Source organism: Synchiropus splendidus, chromosome 17 (assembly GCF_027744825.2).
Source record: "Synchiropus splendidus isolate RoL2022-P1 chromosome 17, RoL_Sspl_1.0, whole genome shotgun sequence".
Taxonomy (NCBI): Eukaryota; Metazoa; Chordata; class Actinopteri; order Syngnathiformes; family Callionymidae; genus Synchiropus; species Synchiropus splendidus.
In genome coordinates this window covers 10,080,001-10,091,957 of record NC_071350.1, presented here as the reverse complement: position 1 = coordinate 10,091,957, position 11,957 = coordinate 10,080,001, and the positions used below count along the sequence as shown (strand labels likewise).

General features: G+C 40.5%; 1 protein-coding gene across 1 annotated transcript; it reads right to left on the bottom strand.

Moving 5' to 3' along the window:
* Nucleotides 1-82: 82 nt before the first annotated feature.
* gabrr3a (gamma-aminobutyric acid type A receptor subunit rho3a) lies at nucleotides 83-7,784 on the bottom strand. The gene is made up of 9 exons (XM_053847179.1): nucleotides 7,333-7,784; nucleotides 6,573-6,685; nucleotides 4,315-4,382; nucleotides 4,024-4,247; nucleotides 3,558-3,640; nucleotides 2,871-3,008; nucleotides 2,561-2,713; nucleotides 703-896; nucleotides 83-591 (listed from the first exon to the last, which is right to left on the bottom strand). Exons 1-9 carry the CDS (start codon nucleotides 7,473-7,475, stop codon nucleotides 289-291), a joined length of 1,419 nt encoding a protein of 472 aa, XP_053703154.1. The 5' UTR covers nucleotides 7,476-7,784; the 3' UTR covers nucleotides 83-288.
* Between the last annotated feature and the right edge of the window lie 4,173 nt (nucleotides 7,785-11,957).

Here is an 11,957-nt window from a genome sequence, read left to right as displayed (position 1 = left end):
CTGATTGGCTCTCCACCCAGGAAGGCTCCACCTCTCTCCATCGGAGCCTTGCTGGGTGAATTGTGATCGAGACAGACAGATCAAAGGCAAACATTGACTTTATTTTTTCACACACACAAATTGTTTTTATATAACTAAGTAATCCTTCAGATCCAGCAACGAGACAGAATCCTGTGAATGGCTCCTGTGAAACAGGCGTTCCTCCGTGGAAAAAAACACCAGCTGATCCGAGGCTCTGCGGCAGGTAAAACGTTCGTGACCGCGGCGGTCTCAGTCCAGAGCAGGGCTCTAAGCGTACATGCTCCAGTAAATGACGTTGAAGAGCAAGTAGGCCAGGGGAAATATGACTCTGGAGTAGGAATCAATCATGTAGCTGTTGCTCATGATGAAGCTGAGATTCTGTATCATGGGATGCTTGCGCCGCAGCCTGGTGCCCTCCGTGGTGACAGACGCGGTGGAGTTTCGTGTCTGCGTGTTCCGTTCCGTGTTGGGCATGCTTGACATCTCCGTGAAAGAGGTCAGGTCAATCTCGTTGTCGTGGAAGCAGCCATCAAATGCCATGGCCTGGGTGGCGTTGTACGAGGCGGGTATCTGTATCAAGGGAGAGCACAGCGTGTTGTGGTTCCAGATGGTGGAACCAGATTTCTGGGTCAAAAAGCTTTGCATTAAATTCATGACAAAGTAGAAAAGAATATGACTGACCTTTGCCTTCTTGAGCTTCTTCATCTCCTCCACCGTGGTGAAATAGTTGACCGCGGCGTACTCGATGACGGACAGGAAGACAAACAGGAAGCTCGCCCATAAGTAGATGTCAACCGCTTTGACGTAAGACACCTGAGGCATTGAGGCGGAGACGCCGGTGATGATGGTGGACATGGTGAGGACCGTCGTGATACCTGAAGAGGACCGACATATTTATATATATATTTTAAAGTGCCGTTTACTATTCCTGTGAGTCAACATTTTTTCAGAACCAAACATCTGACCCTAATCCTGTTTTCTGCGAACGCTGACATTGCAAGTCCATGTAAGACAGCATCAACATTAGACTTAACCTCGAAAGGCATTGGGGAACGACTAGGATAAACAAACAGTGGCTGTTTTAATACGCTCTTTTCTTTGTTGGTTAGATCCTGCCATCATCCTACATGTGGACCACGACCAAAGAGCTCATTGAGTGCAGATCACACAGGTTTCCATTCATTCAGTTCTTCACTCTGGCTGCCACTGTAGACCACATCATTGTTGGTGTGGTGATTCTACAATCCGTGGAGTTTAACTTTACATGTCTAGGTGACTTTTTTCCCTCTTTATTTTACCTTGGATTGAGCAGTGACATTTAAAATGAATCTGTCAGCAGCATTTACAATTTTTTGATTTAATTTTGAGAAATAACAATAAAAGTCTATAGTTTATGGTTATATTGTATTTTTTAATTACATATATGTCATTTAAAAATTACATCAAAATGATGAGACCTACTGTCAACCATTAAATAATTTTAATTCAGACACTTTTTTATATACCTCTTGAAATAATAATAATTTAGAAAAATAACAATAAAGGTCTATAGTTTATTATTGCAGATAAATATTCAATATTGTAATTTTTAGTTACATGTATGTTATTTAACATTCCCATCAAAATGATGAGACCTATTGTCAACCATTAAATAATTTTTATTCAGACACTTTCTTATATACCTCTTGAAATAATAATAATTTAGAAAAATAACAATAGAAGTCTATAGTTTATTATTGTAGATCAATATTTTATATTGTATTTCTTATTTACATATATATGTAATTTAAAAATTACATAAAAATGATGAGACCTACTGTCAACCATTAAATAATTTTAATTCAGACACTTTTTTAAATACCTCTTTAAATAATAATTTGAAAAATAACAATAAAAGTATAGTTTATTATTGTAGATAAATATTTTGTATTTATTTTTAGTTACATATATGTAATTTAAAAATTACATCAAAATGATGTTTTTGTATACCTCTTGTAAGAAGAAAAAAAAAATATAAAAACCGTCCAGAATACAACAACTTTTAAGTTGATGTGAAATGTGGCAGTTTGGTGAATCTCGGGAGACTTTGCTATGTCCACGAAGTATTTACATCCTGGTCGCTTGTAGCAGGACTCAGGAGACAGAGAGCACTGCATTTATGAAAGTTTCCACTCTGGACGTTTTCAATAGTTTCCGCTGCACCCAACGGAGTTTGACATTTCCATCTCCGCGTAAACAACACCTGACACAGTTGTTGTGATCGGCAACGACAGGTAGTGATCGGCATTCACCGATATCAGCCGATAAATATCAGTGACTGATCCATTGGTGCATCCCGAATATATATATATATATATATATATATATATATATATATATATATATATATATATATATATATATATATATATATATATATATATATAAATATATTTTTATTTTTTATTTTTTATTTATTTTTTTTTTTTATGTCTATATATAGAGAGACATGATTATATATATTAACATATACATTAATATTATATATGAAAATGGGTACCCAGCGAGACACGGGCAGGCACAGCTCTTCTGTCAATCCAAAATGACACCCAGGACAACATGACCATCAGCATCGTGGGGAAGTAGGTCTGAAGCATGAAGAAAAAGATGTGCCTCCTAAGAATGAAGTTTATGTAGAGACGATTGTACCAGCCTGAAACACAGAGGACAGACAGGGTTGGGTGTAACCACCAGATTAGAACACCGTCGAAAAACATTTTTCCCGTAAAAAAATTAGTTTAACCCGGGACTCTCTGGTTGTTCCTGAACTGGGTCCAACTCAGAGAGTTCCAGAGGTCCAGCTCACATACCAGTGCTGCTGTAGAAGGCGAGCCCAAAGGAAGGCTGGAAGTCTTCAATAAAAAACTGAGAGAGAACAATCTCATCAGTCCTTAATGAATCGTTCCCGTTCTTCCAGTAGAGCATGAGGTCGTTCTCATTGTAAGCATCTTCAAGACATGAGAGAAGGAAGGAAGGGTGAGGCAGCTGAGTGACACCGTGTTTCTCAGAGGGGAGGAGAACATCAGAAGAAAATGAACCGACCCCAACTCTCCTCTGAGATCCACATCCACGATGTATGAGTTTCATCGATACCATGTGAAAAATGGAAACCACCAATATTGTCAGAACTCATAATCTGAATATAAAAAAGGTAAGGTTTTTCAACTAAAAAAATGTTTTTCTCATAAAGTATCTCTAAATTCATTTATAGTTTTTGCTTGTCTGCTCTGAATTTGACAGTCAACTAACAAAAGCTACAGTTTTACCATTATTAATATAAAACTCAATTCATTTATATGCATTAATATTGTTTCTCCGTCTAACAAATCTATTACAATAGCTTGAGTATACAAAAACAATTAGTATTTTCTTTTCAAAAGCAAATGCACTTCTATTAATATTTCTTTTATTATATCTTACAGCCCTAATAAATATTGACCATTTATCATTTATCGGCAGCGTGGAGTGACATCACCTGAGAGTGGTTTGGTACTCACAACTCTCCAGCTCCAGGGAGCAGTTCTGCGTGTCTAAAGGGAAGCTGCTGAAGTCCATGGAGCAAAGTGCAGTCACCGTGATTCTGTAATTCAGAGCCAGGGATTTGAAGTTTGAGACAAACATTGTGTTTTCCTATCAGAGGATATTAAAGGTTTCATCCACACCAGCAGCATAGTCACTTATAATCACAGAGTTTTGCACCGATAACTGTGGCTGACACAATCTGTTGGGGATCACAGCCTGTTGTGAACATCTGCGCGTGAAATAGAGATGATGAGAGATTACCAGCCACCTTTTGGAATACTCTGCTGCGACAGCAGAACCGCAGCGATGAACCGGCAAATATCACTTTCACTATGGATTTACAGCGGAATATGGAGCAGTACAATTCCAGACTGAAGTATTCCAATGTTTGCGTTGTATGTGGTTTATTCTCATGGATGGTTTCAGATCATGAATGTCTACCTGACACTGTAGAGAATGTTGCCATCTGGAAAGACTCGGAGCATGATGTTCTCCATGGTGGTGTCGTGGATGAAGGAGCGTTTGGAGTGCACGAAAAACACATCTGGGACCCAAATCTTCTTGACTAATCGAGAGTCGAAGGTGCGGCTTTTGTTGCTGCTGGAGGGGAACGCCAGGCGATCGTCCTGCCAGTAGTGCCTCAGGTACAAGGTCATGGTGAAGTCCTGGAAGGAGGAAATTCTCAGGAGCAAATCCAGCTGACAGACACCAGACCTTGCTTCTAACACGCACCATGTTCACTTCACTGATGCTGTCCACGCTCTCCACTTGGACGTCGATGCCCACAGGAATAGCAGACCCTACCAAAGGTCAAATGTCAATGTGCGACAGTTGTCTCCATGATCATAACCAGGATGAGTCCACAAATCGACCACAGATTAGAGGGTAAATCCCAGCATGGAGCTTTAAACACAGCTTTAAGCCGCATCTCAGGGACAATAGAAACAAAGGTTTGGCGACCCTCCGCTTTACGTGGCGCGTCTTATCAGCTCATGTTGTTTACATTACATTGTAATACAGTAAGTGCAGTTGTTCCCATTACGTCATTTAAGACGCAACTTCCAATCGCGCCTCAAGTTGGAAGACGGTCATCCAAACAATGAAGTAGCAATGCACCTGACACGTCCGCCACACGTGGATCTTGAAGTGGATGGGAGTGAGAGAGAGTTTTGTAAGATGCTGGAGAGGTTAGACACGCGGCATCAGCAGCAGGCAAATCCGTCAGGAAGCAGTTGAAATCGTCCAAATGTGACATAACAAGTGCTTGCACCAGAACATGTGACAACTCTTATGTTAGAAGGGGACTTAGCCTCCTTTACTGAGAGTCATCAGCCAAAAGATACAGTTTAAAATCAGCCTTACACGACGTGAGATTCTCTGTTATTTGGACACTGTGGTCAGCAATGAAGGCTATAGTGAGCATTGATGACTATTCTATGTTCAATAATGGTATTAGCAGTAGCAGTAATAGCTCTTATTATAGTATTAATACAACAAATTGACTTCCAAAAAATTTACATAAACACAACTTGACAAGAATCCAAAATGGTCGTTGGCTAGCTCAATCCTTGTCTATATATATAAATATATATATATGGGGTTTTTTTTGATAGTTTTGGGTAATGTACTAAATATTCATACAAAAGAAAAAGACAACTAGCAAGTTACCGATATAATATACCGATATAATGTCCCTGCGGTGAGATATACTATTTCCTTGCTTCTCAAATAACTTGAATGTTATGTCACAGTTCAGGTTTGAAATGGTACGTGTTTGTGCACCATTACCATCCCGTCCCCTCTGCACCATTATCTGATGAGGGCCGGCACTCATCACCATCAATCTAAATTTACAATAGAAGAGTGAAGTGGGAGGGATTATATCACGCAGCAGGGATCTGGCTCTGTTAAGGTTTTACAGACTGTTTTTATTGAGCGTTCAAACGCTTTGGTGCAAAGGGGGAGGAAAGTGAAACCAGACCAAAGCAGTGGGAACTTGTTAAATTGAAGGTTAAACACTGGAATTTAATGTGTTAAGTTTGTTATCAATTATGACTGTAGAACTGTGTAATTAACTGAGATTTATTCATTTAATTTAATTCTAATGAAAAAAAAAATAGAATGTGTTTTTACTGAGAAAAAATGTTTAATTTCAATATCTAAATAAAGAAATAAGTTAATTATTATTATTATTATTATTATTATTATTATTATTTAAGAGTGGTCTTATGGGTCATGAAAAAGCCACAACAAACAATGAATTTAAAATGGAAAACTAAATGAATGTTTATAAGAAATATACACTAAAAATAAAAATACAGAGACAGATTTCAGTGTACGGTATTAAACAAGAAACAGTTTGAATAATATGACAATGATATCGAGTACTGTGCGCCAGTGTGCTACTTCTGTATGCACTGCAATCTTCAAACTGGAAAGTAACAAGGGGCAAGTCAATAAACTATGATGGACAGCTGATTTCACCAGTCTTGAGAGGAAAACAAGAGGATTTTTGACTCTTAACATTTGTCTTCTGACCTCCAAGGAAGAGCTATGCCTCATCAATCATCACGGCAGAATCTCAGAATCTTGCAGATGAATCAATGCAACTATAAATAGGTAATAAATCACTCCACAAAACAGCAGGGAGCAAACTTCAATCCATCTTAACACCAGGAAGCACTTCCGTATCCTTGCCTTCCACTGGTCTTAGAGGCGAGGACTGTATGAAAAGAAAAAAAGTTGAATACAGTTTCAATAGAGTATAGTGTGTAGACCAGATTATTTTTTTTCTGCACGACTGCCGGCAGCCACTGTTTCACACATGAACAATCTAGGTCACTAAAGGCTTTTTTTGGAGTCATAATGCCAAAGACAGCACAATGACCCACATCAAGTTGTGCGAGACCAAACAGGGGTTTATAGAAACACGGCGGACGAACACAGTGGCGAGGCTTGTGAGGTGCTGAGCAATGAAGAGTGTGTGTTACCTCCAAAGCCGGGGCGCATGGCGAAGTCGTGGTCTTCAATCCGAAGCAGCTGTTCGGACTTGATGAGCAGTGACTTTGTGCTGTCGAGCTTTTTCATCTTGAGATCCACTCGTCTGAGGATCAGAGGTCAAATATTAGCTGGATTTTTTTTAATGCACAAACAGATTAGGCATCTGTCAGAAGAACTTTGATGTCATGAGTTGCATGAGTTTAGCTTTTCGATAAAAAGCGCCATGCATTGTAAAATGAAGTGAAAGGAAAAACAATAGACTATGAATAAATTATGATTTAAAAAAAAACAGTATTACAGACGATAAATAAAAGGTGACATTTCACATCATCTAATTCTTGATTCATTTTGAAATAATCCACCAGAAAATTATTGAACACCAGCAGATCAGATTATGCAACCCATGTGTCTAATCCCAGCCCCAAGATGGAACATATGATTACAAAAAAAATAGCTGACACAGATTTAACTGGGTCATCGATTTGGTTATGTGGGCTGGGACCACAAAATAAATCCCACCGGAGGCTACGAAAATTAAAAACACCAGCGATCATATTTGATCTTTAACTATTCTATCATAGTTCAATTGGAGCATGAGATTGAAAAATAAGGGTCCAAAATATAAAATATATTTTAGTAATTGTCAGCACACGCACCACACCGACTGCTCTGAAGAGCGTATTAAAGCCTTCTTCGGCAGCAGGGCACACGACTCGGCGGACCAAACTAAAAAGACTCTTTTCTTCTTACCCTCCATGCTTCTGCTTGGTGTTCTCGTCGAGGTACGTCTCCTTGTGCCTCCTCTTGACTGGAAAGTTGCTGCTGTTGAGCTGAGTCACAGGCCACAACCAGGCCAAGCACATCAGTCTGAAGGCCAAGAGGACCACTCTCATGGTTAGAACGGGGCTGGAAACATCAGAGGAACCCAGGAGTTCCCCCTGCTGCCTCAGTGTCTCAGCCAGGGATTGCCACGGCCGTCCCTGTCCTCCACAGACAAGTCCATGTCTCAGCAGCCGCGGTGCTTACTCTGTCTGCATGCTAGATCCTGCACACTCATCCCTTGTACCATGGTGCATGTCAGGAAAGCGATCCGGTGTTCAGGCATTCCCTTGGCCGCTGTCAATTTCCCATCCTTTTCTGCTGACGTCAACGACACATGTTCTCTCCAGACTACTCCCAGTCGCCGCCCACTGATTTAAAAAACAAATATCAATTTATTTCTATAATGACAAAGGAAAAGCATTAATTCCTCTCTAATCCTCTTATCTGTGGTTGGCAAAATCTTTCGCTAACCTACAAACTGCAGGCAGCGGAGGGCGGGAACAGAGATAATACGAGCAGCGGTTTCATCATCGTTCTAAACAGATGAAAATAAAAAGCCTGTAGCCTACATTGCAGGATTTTCCCTTCGGTTGCACTCTGAACTAGCGGGCCGGAGTGAATGATCTCGTCCACAGGAGGCAGATGGAAGCATATGTTTGATTCACCACAACAAATGGTGCGGCTACGCTGGAGACCAAACAATGGCTCCTTTTTTTTAAACACAATTACCTATAATATCTGGAATATTTAACCCTTAAAATGACTCACACTACTTCTAACGTCAATGATCAGAATAACCTCATAAACTGAAGCATTTTTTATGAGAATACAGTTTGCAGCCACTAGCTAGGAGGGTGATACGGTTGTAGTGTATAACAAAGTTTGGGCACCTCTGACCATTTCCATCATTTAAATGTATATATTATTGGGCGTTTATATCAGCAACTTCATTTGAATCCATGGTGGACACTGGTGAACTGATGGACAAAGTAATACTTTAGTGGTGAAATGAGGCGTATTGGATTGGACAGTTAATGTGCTATCATCAACAGCCTTTTTCTAACCTCAGATTTTACCACTAAATAACACCACACTTCAAGTTTTCATCTCAAAAATACCGCAGTACTCAGCTTTGACTAGAAAATGAGTGGGTCAGTGAGTCATTTTGAGCTTTTCCTGTGAAGATAAAGTAAAGTTATTATGCAGCCTCAACGGCAGACTTGGGCAAAGTGCGGCCCGGGGGCCAAATGCGGCCCTTTGACTGTATTTATGTGGCCCTCCTATATTATAAAACTATAAAACTGACATTGTTGTTGTCTCTGATATTTTTGTCTTGCGCATTGTTTTTTTGTTCATTATGATGCAACTGAATCATTACTTTCTTGTTTGATTATTTTTCTTAGTTGTTCGTCTTTGCCATTGACTATTTTAAGATTATTTCTTGTCCCTTAAAATACAACTGAATTGAACGCAGATTTTGAACTGTATAAGACGGGAATCTGTGAATATAATGTGGTTTAAATGAAATAAAACACCACAAACCAATATTTTCTGTGCATTTTTAAAGTGTAATTTCATCACCACACATGATGTCATCACTTAATATTTATTTTTAATTTTCTCTTACCCTCCTTTCTTTGGGTTTGACAGCTCCTCTCAGCGGTCACAATATATAACCTCCCACCTCTGCTCATCGGGGTGTCCAAACGTTTGCTTACAGCTGTGTCACTCCCTTATGAAAAATGTGGATGGCCATTATTCACATGATATGAAGCACAGAAGCGACAAGTAGTGGCATCAATGAGGAACTGCTAATGGCAGAAGTTGGTTCCGCTATTAATTTCACTGCGTCTGAGATTTCACCAGTCCAGAGTGGAAAACGTTGGCATCATGGAGAAGGATTTTTCATCATTTGTCTGACCTTTAAACTGGTTGGAAAACATTAGACCGTATGAGGGGACGCTCTCATTTTGAGGTCCAGCAGTAAGAGTCCGGTTTGTTTGAGGAACTCTCCACACAGATAAGGAGTGTCGTGTCTTCTGTGAGTTGCTTGTGGAGGCGATGAAGACAAACCTAACCTGGGTTAGGGTTAGGGTCTGGAGATGGGATACTGTTGAGTATCCCATGTCAGGGTTGGTTGATTTCATAATAACCAAAAGAATTGATGCGATACCCAGGAGATGAATTCCTCCTGGTTTGACCTTGAACTAGTTAGGAGATGTCATCCCTGATTCTGACATCTTTATTGTATTTGTTTATTTTTACGAAAATGTTGTTCTCCTCATTGAGCAATATCATCTAATTTTTGCCGTTGGTTACAAGGCACAATACAAACATGCACGTTTGACTCCGCTTTAGTGGCTTGGTCTCTTTTTAATCTGGGATTAAAGATGATTGCGGTTCCACATGAGCAACGTCATCTTTAAGAACGGAACACGTGGACGTTGATTCGGTTGGACATGTGAGTGTCTACACAGCTACACAGACAGGTGTCCGTTTCAAACTCCATGAGAGCATGTGACTTCTTTTAAATAATCCGAGGGGAACGCCATTCTGCTGAAACCATCACAAGGTTTGTAAACAAGAACTGCCAACAGGAATGTTGAAATCCCGCTGGGTCATATTTAAATAACATGTAAAACATGGAGATGGAAAGAATCTAAAGAGGTGGTGTGAGTCGCAGCATTCAGAAGGAGGCAGTTAAACATTCACCTGCTTGGTTAGGTAGTCGGTGTTTCATTAGTGTTGGAGAGGATGTAAAGTGGAGTGGCAGGGATGCAGTTCACTGCACACGGCGGCTGTTTCACATACATGCGAGCCAGGTATAGGCAAAGGACCGAGACAGGCAGTCGGACATGGCAGGGGCTTGTGGACCACTCATCCTACTGCTTTCTTTATGTGGAAGACTTTTCGTGGCGGATGCAAAAGGTAAAGGCTCTTTTTTTAAGATTGTTGTTCGGATTTTGAAGAAAAATTGAACAAGAATGAACTTGTTTTCTTTTCAGAAAAAGTTCCACGGGTTTGTTGTGTGGCAGCTGCAAAGCACTTGACACTGCTATTGCAGAGAAAGTTCAATGACATAATGCTTATGAACATGTGTCAAACTATAATATTGACTCCATGAATAAATAAGGCATCTCTTTGTCCGCAAATGTTTCATTAATTCAGACCCTAAACTAAATCCACCTCACTCTATAGCACGACCTTTCCTCCTCTTCTTCCAGAAGCCAATGTGACCTGCATCGTACACGACGACTGCCTCCTGCCGTGTAGCTTCAGACCCCCAGGCGCTGTAGTCATCCACTGGTACAAGCAGCAAATACCAGTTCACAGCTACTACTACAACAGGGACCAGTTTGGCCTGCAGAACAAACACTTCAGTGGAAGGACCTGCTTGTTTAATGGCCACATCCCACATGGAAATGCATCCCTGCTTCTCAAGAGGGTCAAAGTTCAAGACAAGGGCCGGTACAAATGCTACACCAGCACACGGAAGGGCATCCAGCAGATTTTTGTAAACCTGGATGTTAAAGGCAAGAATCTATCTATCATCCATCCATCCATCTATCTATATTATTGTTATAATGCATTTAATAATGCATTCAAACATGAATATTTTGGACCATTATTGTAAAGTATTGTAGATTACAGTTCAGCTCTCTACTCTCCCTGCTTACGCAGTGGTGTTCTAAATATAAAATTAAAGGATTTATTATTCTGGAATCATGTCATTGACTGCAATATCCAAAGAGACGTGAAGCTTAAACTCTGATGAGAGCCCCGGAGAGTCTGCCAGGTGCAGGACGGCCAGCGCTTCAACCTGTGACTGAACATTTTCCAGTAAGCTTATTTCTTCTGCCTGCATCGAGTAGACCCAGGCGACACTTGCTTTTTTCCAACTGTGTGCCCTACTAACCTCCAGTGCAGCGAGGGCAATGACATGCAGACAATAAGCTCCATCTGCAGGAGATTTGATTCCACTGCTGCCAGAGTGAAACGCTGCTAAGATCTTACACAGAATTTGCAGAGGAGAGATTAGCTAAATTATGTACCACCAGCACGCTTAAAAGCTTTAAAAATAAACACTGACTTCTTTATTTTTTTAGCTCCTATACTGTCGGTGAGCATGGAAATAAGCGAGGAGGTGGTCACCTGCACCTCTCTCAATGTCTACCCCGTCCCTGTGGTGACCTGGTCCACGCGGCCTCCCTCTGCTCCAGAAGCTCTGGAAAATTCCACAATTAAAACCACAGACCACAAGGGACTTTTCAATGTGGAAAGCACGCTGCGGATTCTGGGTAACCGATCTGATTACACCTACATCTGCTCCTTCACATCGGCAGACAAGACTCAGGTGTGGATCGCCTCGCGGAAAATGCAAGGTATAAAGTGCGTCAAGTCACATAGCACAGTGCAAGTAAACAAACTGAGTTCAATTCATTTTCATTTAACAAATAAAACAAAAAAATAAAAAATATTAGATTGCACCAATGCTGTATTATGATGTGTCAATTCCTGTCAGAGAGCACCACAAAGGAGGAGGGACGTGGCTT